The following is a 13,415-nucleotide window of genomic DNA, read 5'->3' on the forward strand; positions in this document are numbered from 1 at the left end:
GGGGGGGGGGAGCCAGACACACTGCCTGTTCCAGCTTTGAGGTATTGTGTGTCATCTCTCTGCACTCTCCACTGCAGCCGCCTGCTGAATAGTAATCAGTGACACCAGGATGGGGGGGAGAGAGAGAGAGAGAGAGAGAGAGAGAGAGAAAGATAGCAGAAAGAGAGAGGGAGGAAGGCGAGACATTGGGAGGGAGGTGGAATACCAAGCTTACAATCCTGCTGTATTATCTGCCTGGTGGCAGAGCAAGTGTGAAAGGGAAGGATAGCAGAGACGGAGGGAGAGATCTGCAAGGGGATGCAATGGGGTTCCAGGAGGAGAGTGATGTGCCAGCAATCTAGGTAACGTGTGTGTGTGTGTGTGTGTGTGTGTGTGTGTGTGTGGTCTCTGACAGTTTGGCATCTGGCTGTGATGAGCACGTCTGGATGTTTTGTGGCTCATAGCTCTGCGTTAAAAGGAGTTTATTCTAATCAAGTTGTCTCTTTGTGTTTGGAAGTGTAAGTGGGTCAAGTGTGTATTTTTCTATGGTTCCAGCGCAAATTCCTCCTAAGAAATCCACCACAGTTGACCGGTGGAGTAGCTGCACCAGTCAAACAGTCTGTTCACTAACCATATGCCAGATGCTTGTGTGCAGTTCCTGGTTCCAGGAGGTGCTAATGTTCAAGAGCTGTGAGCTTTTTTTAACTGACCCAGATAAGAGAAACTGCCGGTGTCTCTTTTTAAAAGCATTGGGTCGCGTGTGACTGCATTCGTTCACGGTGCAGCTTTTTATAGAGTAAGCTCAACATAACCTGTCACCTTGAAGCCACCTATGGGTGCTTTCAGTGCTCCCTTTACAGATTAACCGGATATGGCACTAAGCTGGGAATTGTAGCATTGTATGCACACTAGCCACTCAGGTGCCTTTCAGCTGCTGGTAGCAGTGTCTAAATCTGCTCTGGACCTGTTTTTTGATACCTAGTGAAACCTACGGTCACACATTCTAGTCCTACCAAACATTATCCTTGTCTGTTTCCTTTTTTATCGTTCATTTGTTTACCAATGGAAATGTTGTTGATCCTGGGGTCCTCAGCTTTTATATGGCGTATCTGAATGTTATGTTATATCATAGCAAGCAACACATGCACACCACTTGCTTTGTCTCCGTTGTGGTGCAAGGCATTATATCCTGCCAAAGATCAATTTCCAAAGGGAAAAAAGACACATGGCAGTAAAGTGACACAGTGCATAAATGCTTATTTTTAAAGTTAGTGGCACATAAAACATAACTGAGGTATATAATGCCCTTCTCTTGGCTTTCCAAAAAACCTTTTTCTTTTTAACATGCAAAATACACCAGTAGACGTTGACGCTAGTATACATTTTAAACCACTGCAACCATGTAAACACAGGCACAGGCTCAGAGGGAAGTTCTAGAGTTGAGTGGCAGCCCTCAGGGAGTCAGACGGCCAGAAGAGAAGCCCCAAAGGGTTGTGTCTGTAGCTGTGTGAAGTACTCAAGGGTTGATACCGTAGCTTGCATAAGTTTACACACCCATGCTAAAGTTGATTTTAAATAGAGGAATAAAAAAACATCTTTCGAAAATGTTTCTTAATGCCTTAATTAAAAAAAATAGGAAAATCCAACCTGATTTTCTTTGTGACTGAATAATGTATTGTATTGTATTGGCAGACATATACACATCCCTATGTTAAATTCCTATTGAAGCAGGCAGATTTTTATTATTAAAGGCCAGTTATTTCATGGATCCAGGATACTATGCATCCTTATAAAGTTCCCTTGGCCTTTGGAATTAAAATATTCCCCTACACATCATCACATACTCTTCACCATACATAGAGATCGGCATGGGGAACTTTCCATAAGATCGTCTCTCTCAATGCAAATCAAAGCCGCTATTATGTTAACTGAAATAACACCATGCCAATCTCTAGGTATGGTGAAGGTATTCATTGACAAAGAAAATTGGTGTCCTTAAAAGGTTGGATTTCCCTAATTGTTTTGAATAAAGGCATTACAATTTTTTTTTTTATTATTCCTCTTTTTAATCAACTTAAGCATGGGTGTGTAAACTTATGCAAGCCACTGTATGCTCAGTGACCCTGGATCGAGATAGTGGCTAGGAGCGTGCCACGCCTTGGCAGCCAGGCTAAGCCTCTGCAGACATCTGTCTTACCCGGCAACTGTCTTTAGTTCACATGAAGGGATAGGATGCCATTATGACCGCTGGATATCAGTTTCTCAATTTGAGCACAGTGGCGTCTGATTGGACTTGAGGAGGGAGGGGTGATTGGAGCAAGAGGAGTGAGCCACAGACGTGTAAATGTCCCGTGTTCAGCCCCATCCGGCTATCGGTGGCCTCACGTGTTGCGTTCCTAGTGTGCCGTGGATTTTCCACTAGGGCTGGGTATCACCACTGAGTTCCCGAATTGATTTTATTTTGATTCGCAACGTCCTGATTTGATTTCTGATTTCAATCGATTCAACATGGATTTGATGAGGGATAGTTTGGTTACCATACCAGTTTTGCTTGGCTATGAAAGGGCTTTTTAGAAGTATGGCTGTAAATTGGACAAGGAACCCTCTAATCCTGTGCATTATTAAAAGTATTAATGTTAAGAAATCACCTCAAAGCAGTTACAAAAAGTGCTTTTGTTAGTGCAGAGGGTGTGATATAGTGACAATATACTTTAACCAAAACTTAACTATTTATTTATCCATGTTATTTATTATAACATGGATTCCTTACATTGTCTACTTTAATATGATACTAATATTGTCACTGTAGCTTTAAAAAGGAACCTCCTACAAGATTAATCAGGATTCTTTGAATCAATATGGATCATTCAAATTAAGATCGATTTGAATTGGAAAATCCTATCTTTCTTTTTTTTTTTTTTGCAAACCCACCCTATCTTTTAGTAAAGAAGATTAGATGGAAGCAAATGTGAATTTCTCCCACAAGCTTCAAGGTTTACAGTGCTTAACGTTAATGCCAATCATTACCAGTAGGGATTAGGTGATGTTGTTGTCTTACCCTGCTATCACTTTAGCAACATGCACATACAGACAGTTTTTTAGGTATTTCTGTTCATAATAAATGCCTTTTTTCCCCCCCTTCTCTGCAGCATTTTCAGCTGGCTTTGATCGACTCTAATCTCTGCACTTTGTCCAAAGCTGAAAGTAAGTACTGTCACTATAATCACCATGGAAACCAGCCTTACACTGCGGTGCGATTCAATATTAGATTTGATGTACCAGCTTGTCAGCGGTAGACGGCACACATTGAAAACGGCACAGGAATATTTCTACTGAGCCATTTTCCCCTCTCGAACGTTTCCCCGCTGACTCTGCCCAAGACCGGGGTTGCCAAGGAGACAGCACATTGAGAGAACTGGAAGTGCTTGTGAGCACATTGCACATACACGCTGTGATTTCAGATTACACATAGTCTCTGGGGAAACTGTCGGACTCCCCCCTCCCATCTGGGCTTCATATTGTTTGCAATCTGTGCCCACTGAGGTCCATGGGGCCACTGTTATATCCCAGATTATGACAAATTAAACTAGAGCTGGAAAGCTTTAATTCAATTAATTGGTTTGAGTAATTTGTTTTGAATGAAAAATCGCTGATTCCAACTTGTCAAATGTCAATATTCTAGTTTTACAACTGGATATCTCCACTTTTTAGTTTTTCAATTGATTAATCAAGAACATAATTGAGAGATTGATCGACCTAAATTACATCCTTATTCCTGTTTTCTCTGCTTTTTCCCACAGTTCAGTTCCACATTGCTCATTTGTATGAGATCCAGGTAAGCAATCAATCACCGTTTCTGTTTTAAAATGTAGTGCGGTTTGATGTTACAACACGCGTTGCTGTAGAAGCTGGTGTAGAGACGGCTCTGGAGGTTAAAAGACTCATTGATCCCATTTTCTCTTGAATGTCTTGATTCCATTTCTGCTCTCTGAGTCTGACCAGGCTTAAAAAAAAATCAGTTTAGCTATAATACCTTTTGAATGTTAGGTCCTTCCTAGGCAAGGCAGCTTTATTTGTATAGCACGTTTCAGCAACAGGGCAATTCAAAGTGCTTTACACAAAAACAGTTAATAAATCTATGAAAATACTATCTTTAAAGCATCTCAAGGATCAAATATCATCAAATAGCATCTCAAGTTCAGATATCTCAGGAAATCTTAATATCATTTGAAGATTTCGGTTTTGTTTTTACTTCACACGTCACATTACCGCTCAGTTGAATGTGATTTAAGATATTGCGAAAGACGCCCGTGAGATTTTTGTGCTACAAAAATGAATTCTTGGATGCGTCGCGATTGTCTCTAGAAAGATTCAATGTATAAAAATAATTTAAAAAAATATATATATATTTCTTAAATGTCTTGATTTTTATTTTAAAGTAACTGTCTCCGGGATACGAAATGACCTACAGTATATGTGGATGGAAGATTTTGACCATGTCTTCTATCTCTACTTTTCAAACAAAGCCTCCCATTCCCATGGGTGTGACCCTGATTTGAAGGGAATAATGCAGTCCAAAGTGGCCCTAATGAAAGGATGCCTCACACAGCAGACAGTCTTCCCCATCACTTCTGTACACAGTATGTGAAAATGTGATATGCAGCAAAGTGTCCGTCTGCTGCAACATCAGCAGTAGCAGCATGTAACTCAAAATTATGGTCAGAGCTAGACTGTGTGAACCCCGCCCACTCTGCCGGCGATGTGATTTGGCCCTGGCCCATCTACCTGGCGCACTATTGGCGGGGTTACCACGATGAAGATAGAGAAGCGTCCATGCGGTTTCTTGTTTACATTCAACATAGCGGCGGCCGCCGAAGCGCAGCAAACCCGTTGAGGCCGCCGTCGCGTCCGTGTCACCCGGATTGTTGGTCTGATTGGTTGAAGGACTTTCCAATTGCGTACAGAGCGCAGACCGCGTAATGTACAGTCTAGACTGTGGTACGGAGACATTTGAACTATTCCCCGGTGTTCACGCCTTGTGTGCAGAGACAATACAGAGCGGACTCCCCAGACCAGGGCCGGCCTGTGGCTTAGGCAGTATAGGCAAATGCTAAGGGCGCAAACCACCAGGGGACGCCCGGCCTGTGCTGTACCTGTAACGTAGGGTGACCAGACGTCCCCGGTTTCCGGGGACAGTCCCTTATTTTGGCTACCTGTCCCCGGCTGGATCTTTCCCCGGAAATGTCCCCGGTTTTCACTGTGACTGACAGACCCGAAATTGGAATGAAAGAAAAAACGTAGCCGATAATCGACACCCAACACAGGCTCCAGACCGCCAGAGCCAGCGGTGCTCAGAGATGTTTTAGAAGCCCTGTTTTACGATGTTAAAAATCACTGATTATTTACATGGAGTCTGGTGGGTTTAGCGAACGCAATTTCGCGGACTTTTATGTTTTAAAAAGGATCTTAATCTTTAACAGAAAGGTCAACCTCCTTAGAAATCCTTTCCATGATGTTGTCAGACACTTAGAATATTCTATTCTAATCTGAGTCTGTTAGCAGCTAAACGAGCACTTTTATGAACGTAAATACAAGCTGGACAATTATCCTATTAACTTCCATTGCAGCGATCTCGTTTATACTGCATCAATGTCAAAGGAAAATATGTCCTCAGTAGTTTTTGTTGTATCTGATTCTCTATGAGCTGTTGCAGAAACAAGCCTTGAGCAATAAAGCAAAAGCTGTCAGATAAATGTAGTTCAGTAAACATTACAACATTATGAAATATTGAGACTTTCTATCTTGAAATATTAGGACTTTCTATCTTAAAATATTAGGACTATTAGGACTTTATATTTTGAAATATTAAGACTTTCTATCTTGAAATATTAGGACTTTTTATCTTGAAGTATAAGGATGGATTTTTTATCTTGAAATATAAGGACTTTCTAGCTTGAAATATTAGGACTTTTTATCTTGAAATATTAGGACTTTTTATCTTGAAATATTCGGGCCTTTTTATCTTGAAATATTAGGACTTTCTATCTTGAGGTGTAGTGGAGTGGAGTAGGAACTAGCAGCAGGGGTGGGTCTAGGATGATACCTTGGGGGGGCTCAGCCCCTAATGAGAACAGCTCTAGGTCTAGTGTTCCCGTTTTAAGTTTTACAAAAATAAAAACATTACTTGTTTTGGAGGTAAATACGCTTCTGAGCTGAAAATGTCCCCGGATTTTGTCTGAGAAATCTGGTCACCTTACTATAACGTCACCTTAATTAAAAAAACAAGCCCGACTTCTTTTACCTGCATCTAAATCTCATAATGTCAAAGCGTCCTAAACTGTCTGGTGCCCAGGGGAGGAAAAAAAGAAAAGTAGAGGAGGAAAAACGTGACAAAGACAGAGGTAATGTTACAGTAAAGGTGATGATGATAATGATATTATTTTGCTGTTGCAGAACAATGATCGATAATAGCATTAGCCGTTAGCATGACATAGTTGGCTAATCAATAAATAGCGAGCGCTATCTGTTAGTTTTAACATCAGTTAACTGTACAGTGATGCAAGGGGGCGCCACCTAAAATCTTGCCTAGGGCACCAAATTGTTTAGGGCCGGGCCTGCCCCAGACCAATGCTCAATCAAATCTATTGAGCTGGGTCTGGTCTGGTGACAGCCAGACTAGGTCTGAACTCTTTACCTGAGTCTTTATTTCAGTCAGCCTTTACTTATGATGAGTGAATTGATCAGGAGTCACACAGATATTCAGTCATATCACTGAGTATGTTGCATGCACCCTAATATTCCACTATTCGGAATATGACTGTTTTAAATCTGATTCAGGTCATTTAAAAGGTGCGTTCCGTTTGGAAAATCCTGAATAAAGCCTTTTTCTGAATATATCATTTTCTAATTAAGACATGTGGGATTTGCCAGTATTACGTTTTTAGCAGCATTCTTTGGACATGTTTAGATAGATGTTTAGGTAAAGATGCATGGCCAGAAAGAAAAGAAAAAGAAACACGGCTACTTTTTAAACATTATGAAAGACGTGGACATCAATGGGTTTTTTGACATCCCAATTTCAAGAAGGTGGACACCGTGTTCAAACGGTCAAACAAGTCCGCCACCGGTGGAAAACTTTGAAAAAGATTTTATTTTGCACTGCTACATGTAAATGGAAATGTTAGTGGACTATTTCCTTTCATTAGCCATGTCATCACCTTAGTCGGAGCATTGTGTTTTTCGGAATAAAGACTCTGTTGCTAAATCAGCTTCAACCGAATGGCCGTACACAGCGTATACGCGGCGGTTGTCTTGCCGACACCAAATATCTCTGCACCCACCCTGCGTTCTGCACAGGTGGCCAACTTGTACAATGCTCCATCTCGCCATTTAGCCAAAGAACTTATCTTCTAAACTCTTTGATTTAGCAGGTCGGCTTGCAACGTGTGACCAAACTACGCTTTGCCTAGTCTAGTTTCATCGCGCTCAACCAGTTGATAGAAACACTTCTAATTCACGTTTTCATTTTTGCGACCATTTTAAAAGTTTGTTTCACAATCCGATTGAAACATGACTTGTGTTTGCCGTCTGGCCCAGGCCTGGCTTGATGACTTAGTAATTAGTCCAAGCAGGAAGTGACCACTAAGAGCCTCTCTCATTTATGTGCCTCATGCGTCAGTGTTTACCCCGAGGTGTCTTTTATAGTGTGCAGACAGGAAGAGTCCAGGACCTGTGTGCACGTGCGCGCGTACCCTCCCACGCACACGGACATTTGAGCTTTAGGGTCTTGGAGATGGGGGCGGAAGACTGTGTGTGTGGTGTGTGTGTGTGTGTGTGTGTGTGTGTGTGTTGTGTGTGTGTGTTGTGTGTGTGGTTGTGTGTGTGTGTGTTGTGTGTGTGTTGTTGGGTGGTGTGGTGGTGTGTGTGTGTGTGTGGTGTGTGTGTGTGTTGTGTGTTGTTGTGTGTGTGTGTGTGTTGTGTGTGTGTGTGTGTGTGTTGTGTGTGTGTTGGCTGATAAGAGAACAGACACACACCTCAACGTATGGGTTCAGACCCAGGGTCAAAAAGGTCGTCATGTTAAAACAAACAGTGCGCTCACCTTCGGACCAGCCGGCTCAGGTTTCCCCAAAACATGCACTGCAGCAGACACATGCATCCACCTAAGTGCGCACAAACACACACACACTTAAACCTGCCAGACGTGTTGAGTCTGGCCTGTCCTCTTCCACGCTGACCCTCTCCCAAGTGTGTGTGTGTGTCTGTCTCTCTCTTTCTCTCTCTCTCTCACTGGCTAGTCATTACGAGTGTGAGGAGGTCTTAAGACTCTTTGTGTCTGTCCAGATTGAACCATAAAAACACACTGACCCTCCTGTCTGGCTTCAACAACCCCTGTCTCATTCTTTCTCTTCCTCCCCCTCTCCCTGTGCCCGCAGAAGAAGCACAGAGCGGCGAAAGAAGCGTATGAAAGTCTGTTGCAGACGGAAAATCTTCCTGCACAGGTGAAGGCGACCACACTGCAACAACTTGGTGAGTGTCCCTTTGCTAACATTGGCTACCAGTGTCATCTCCACACGGGGGATCTAGCAGATTACACTGTCTGACATTTGCTGTGACGTTTTGGCATTCTGTATTGGGGAGCTACTCTCCACGGCGATGAAGTGATCATGCATGTTACTTCAGCTCTTTATGGGGTGGGATTGAATTACGCGGTGTGCGTTTTTTGGCCTTCACGTTTGTACGAGATTTATTTCCACATCTCACACACAATAGTTTTCTGCTACTTTCTACCTGTTTTACAAAGTTGTGTGTGTGTGTGTGTGTGTGTGTGTGTGTGTGTGTGTGTGTGTGTGTGGGTGTGTGGGTGTGTGTGTGTGTGTGTGTGTGTGGTGTGTGTGTGTGGTGTGTTGTGTGTGTGTGTGTTGGTGTGTGGTGTGGTGTGTGGTGTGTGTGTGTGTGTGTGTGTGTGTGTGTGTGTGTGTGTGTGTGTGTGTGTGTGTGTGTCTCGCATTGTTTCCTCTTCTTCCCTTCCCCCGCGCGCGCGTGTAGACACGCACGGCACTGCACACAAAATGATGTTTGTGAGGATTAGATTTAGAAACGTATCTTGCTAATGAATGTACAGAAACATCAGTTTCCCTCTGTAGTCCCACTGGAATGATTGAAGCTTTCCTGCAGTGTTAAGTTATGGAAAACCATATTGCAAAGGTGAAATGATGTAATGATCTTTGTTTGACAGATTTAATAGTGTGTAACTTGTTCACTAGGAATTTGGTTTTGGATCAGTAGGCAGGAAAGATAAATTAAATCATGCAATGAACTTTGTCCATGTTATCCGTCAATGATGGAATAATTTTAAGTAAACAGTGCAACTAAAAACAGTATGGTGACGTCGTGGTTTGTCAATTTTAACGATTCTGATTCCAATTCTTCCTTTCGATTCCGGTTCTTAGTGATTCTCAATTCTGGTTCTTTGAGGGGTGGAGTTGAGACGGGTCACATGCCTATTCCACAAATAAACGGAACATTTTGTTTTTGATTCAATGGTGGGTTGCAGTTTTACCGTGCTTTTTCAACGAAAAATAAAGCCACACTAGAGCGCCGCTTACTGCGCAACATGGCTGCAACACAACAAGCGCCTCCTGCTACGGAATCCAAAATTTAAAATTGGGAAGCGATGATCGGATTTGAAACAGAAATCCTCCAAACGATTCCAATAATTAAATAATTCCACGCGAATCGTAATTTTTCTCAAACGATTCCAATTAGGAATCGGTTCTCGATGCCCAACCTTAACTGTGGGTTTAGCTCATCTGTCTCCACATCACCTCAAAAGGTTTTTCCAGAGTCTCCTTGCAACAGCAACATTTATGCATTTCCCGGCATTTGTGTTAGGATATCTATTCTGATATAGATTTCTCTCTAATCACGCTTCAAGATCACAGCTGTGAACGTGTGGTGGCAGCCCCATTGTTAGATGTTTCACACGTTTTTCTGTGCAAAATGCGAAATAGATTTCCATGCCCCACCCACCACTGTAGACCCGTCCCTCCCGCTCACCCAGTCGTAAAAACCATTCCCAGTCCAGCCTGCTGATGTTGCCATGGTGACGTGTGAAGCATGCTACAGGTGTAATTTTGTGTGTATTTGCCCCCCCCCCCTTTGTCTGCCTCTTTCATCCCTCTTTAGTAGAGAGCTGAAGAAAGACGCACCATTTGTTTTGTTTTTTGAGGCTTCATCCACACTCATTTTTCATTTTTACGCAGCGTTTTGAGAGAATACTAACTCCGTCCACACAGGAGTTTTAGCTCCATCAGCAGAACTGATCTCCATCTGTATTAACACGTCTGACTAGACTACACATATCACACGCCCATTCCCACACACTGGGCATGTGTGTGCTGGTGTAGACGGGAAGCAGATTGTCTGACGTTACGCTGTAAATCTTGGATGCAAAAGTTGAAAAGTAAGAGCAGGGATGTATCGGCTTGTAGCGAGGACGAGGCGGAACTGTTACTGAAAGGTCTGTAAGCTACCTGACCGATAAGACTGACTGACGTGCGTCGTTCCAAAGCTCTCCGTTTGGGACCGTCCAGACTGCAAAGACACTCAGCAGAGTTTGCAAACGTTTCCGGCTCAGGACACTGGAGTAGTGTGGATGCGAGCTGTAAACGTGGGAAAAGAGATTTGTTTTTTTAAACCAATACGTAGTGGTGTAGATGTAGCACGAGTCCATTCCATTTGCACATCCGATGGTGTTCTTACCCGTTTTCATTGCACATTGTGTCTTTGGCTTCAGGTACTTGACTGGGCCGGTTTTTATATAATTCCACTCCACACTGCTCTAATTCTGCTGTTGCACGTACTAGCTTCTACTCAGTACCCACGGTGCTACCTCAGGAGCAAGAGGACCACCAGGTGTTTTTGTTTAGAGGTGTTTGAATGATGGAAGTCTCACCCCTGATCTTTTGCTCTGCTCTTCCAGGCTGGATGCATCACACGGTGGAGCAGCTGGGGGATAAAGGCACCAAGGACAGCTATGCCATTCAGTGTCTGCAGAAGTCTTTAGAAGCAGACCCAAACTCTGGCCAGTCCTGGTACTTTCTTGGCCGGTAAGACAAACAGGGGTGCGAGTGGTTGTGTGTTTTGCGGGGCTAGCCTCTAACCTGCCAGAGCCTGGGCTGTTTCTGATTCAAGATTAGACTGTTTGTTCAACCAAGAAGCCATCTGCCAGCGAGCTATGATGACAATCTCAGCAACATGAGCTTTTTGTTGGTCGTGATCAACGTTGGTCCAATGCAGGCACATCGCGCCTCTCACCAAATTCTCTTGTTTCTGTGCTATGGAACTGGGTTTATCCTGGGGACTGATAAGCAGGCTGAACGCACACAGGCGTCTGAGCGGACAAACATACAACTCCCCTCGAGGTCCGTGCTGTCGCTTTACGTGTGAGCAAGGCCTGGCTGTTGAAACTCTGTCCAGATAGATATTTATTGTCCCATTCACAGTCCGTTTCGTACGCATAATAATATATACGGACAAATATATTAACAGATAACATAAAGGCAAGTGTATACATACACAGAAACAACCATTTACGACCATATCTATACAAAGTCGGCGAGACGGTTTGTTGGCAGAAGCAACAACACTTCTGACAAAGCGAGTCCTTCTACACCTCAGAGTCCTGTTACTGCGGCCAGATGGCAGCAGTATAAAGTGTGGATATACAGAGGGTGATTGTTTACATGCACACTAATATTCCACTATTATTCTGAATTTGACGATATTCCAAATTTGATACAGGTTATGCAAACAGCATATTCTGTTTGGATATTCCGAATAAGGTCTTTTCCCCAAATATAGTATTTTCCCATTAAAATACGTGGGATGTTCTGGTATTATTCATTTTTTTTTTTTTTTAGAGACATTCTTTGGACATCAGTGCACCGCATTTGGAATATGCGTCCCAACGGGGTTTTTACTGCAGTTTACGGCCTCTTTACGGCTTACAGACGGCTCTGTGCGTTGCCATGGTTGCTGTACACAAACCAACCAGCCAACAGTTTGCAGGGCTGCGGATCCGATCAGAAGGAGCAACACGGCTACTTTTAAACATGTTCAAAGACTTGGATATCCACAGGTTTTTGGATACGCGTACACATTGCTACATTGACGTTTTCAAGCACGGCTGCATGTAATTGGGAATATTAGTGAAATATTAACTTTCGTTAGCCATGTAAACAGCTTAGTCGGAATATTTTGCCCTTTTTGGAATAAGGGCAAAAACCGAAATAACGTGCACATAAACGTAGTCGCTGACAATGGTGAGGGCGAGGCGTCTGATAGCTCTATCGTTCAGGTGTTGGGTGTAGGGGCGCTGGTCATTTTGGAGGCGACGTGTGTGTGTGTGTGATCTTGGTGTGGAACTATGTCAGCGTTCTGTTATTCCCCCAGGACCTTCACCATGTGTTGATGTACAGAATTACCCTTTAATCAGGACTTCACTGTGAGTGCAATGTGTGGAGACGATGTGACCGGCAGCTAACGTTAAAGGGTATCTGCTACTGTAGCAGAGCTGCAAGTGAACCCTGAACTGAGCTGGGTGTTGTTAGTGTTAAACACTGCTGCAAGTGTTCATGCACTACTGTTTGTGATTTACAGAGGGGAAGACTTACTCAGATCGTGTATTGCCGTAAAAGTAGAAAAAAAACCTGTGTTGTAGAGTTACAAATAACTTGTCAGATACAAGTCCTGCATTCAACATCTTCCTTAAGTAATGGTTATACAGATTTGACATTTTCTGCTCAGAGTTCTGTCGGAATGGATCCGAAGTTGGCATTGAATTTCATTTGAAATGGTATTAAAAAGGTCTTAAAAGCCTTAAATTTAAGTTGGTGGATCCTGGGGCTACCCTGTACTAACTACTCTCCCCAAAACCAGTTTTTCCATTTGCATTCGCATGGGCCAAGTGGCGTGAGGAACTGGTAGGAGGGGTAAAGAAGTGATGCAAGCACGGCAACGGTCTTTATAGCGTCGTCACTTGAGTGTAGCGCCTCACACAGTACAACAACAAACCAACGTGGAGGAGCCCATCGGAAAGTTCCTGTTGTGCCTCGCCTGGATCCTCTTAACGGAGTTTGAACAGCACGTTTAAAGACTGGAGTAGTCGACAGAGAAACAACAGAAGACAAAGGCTCCAGCGTAATCCGATCCTCCGCATCAGTCCACTTTTCAGAGTTCAGCATTTCGTCGTAATTCACGTAGTCAAGTAATTATTCAAGAAGTCCATGTTAATCTAAAACAGACGTCATGGCTTCTAAAGATGGCACGCTGTGGGGGCGTGACTTATAAACCAATCAAAGTAGACCTTGGTCAAAAGGGTAAAGACCCAGCCCTGAAGCAGGAGCTGAAAGAGTTACAGGAACTGTGGTCGGAGG

General features: G+C 43.3%; 1 protein-coding gene across 6 annotated transcripts in view; it reads left to right on the plus strand.

Moving 5' to 3' along the window:
- The window catches only part of kdm6a (lysine (K)-specific demethylase 6A), a 63,946-nt gene that overhangs the window by 24,875 nt on the left and 25,656 nt on the right, over positions 1–13,415 (plus strand). For 5 of the 6 annotated variants that reach the window (XM_032529351.1, XM_032529354.1, XM_032529353.1 and 2 more), the window contains 4 exons: positions 3,129–3,183; positions 3,780–3,814; positions 8,412–8,505; positions 10,961–11,087. In XM_032529351.1, coding sequence (XP_032385242.1) covers positions 3,129–3,183; positions 3,780–3,814; positions 8,412–8,505; positions 10,961–11,087 — 311 coding nt within the window. Of the gene's footprint in view, positions 1–72; positions 342–3,128; positions 3,184–3,779; positions 3,815–8,411; positions 8,506–10,960; positions 11,088–13,415 lie in introns of those variants that run through there. The other variant, XM_032529357.1, reaches the window with a different exon arrangement.

The sequence above is a fragment of the Etheostoma spectabile genome, chromosome 11 (assembly GCF_008692095.1).
Source record: "Etheostoma spectabile isolate EspeVRDwgs_2016 chromosome 11, UIUC_Espe_1.0, whole genome shotgun sequence".
NCBI classification, from domain to species: Eukaryota; Metazoa; Chordata; class Actinopteri; order Perciformes; family Percidae; genus Etheostoma; species Etheostoma spectabile.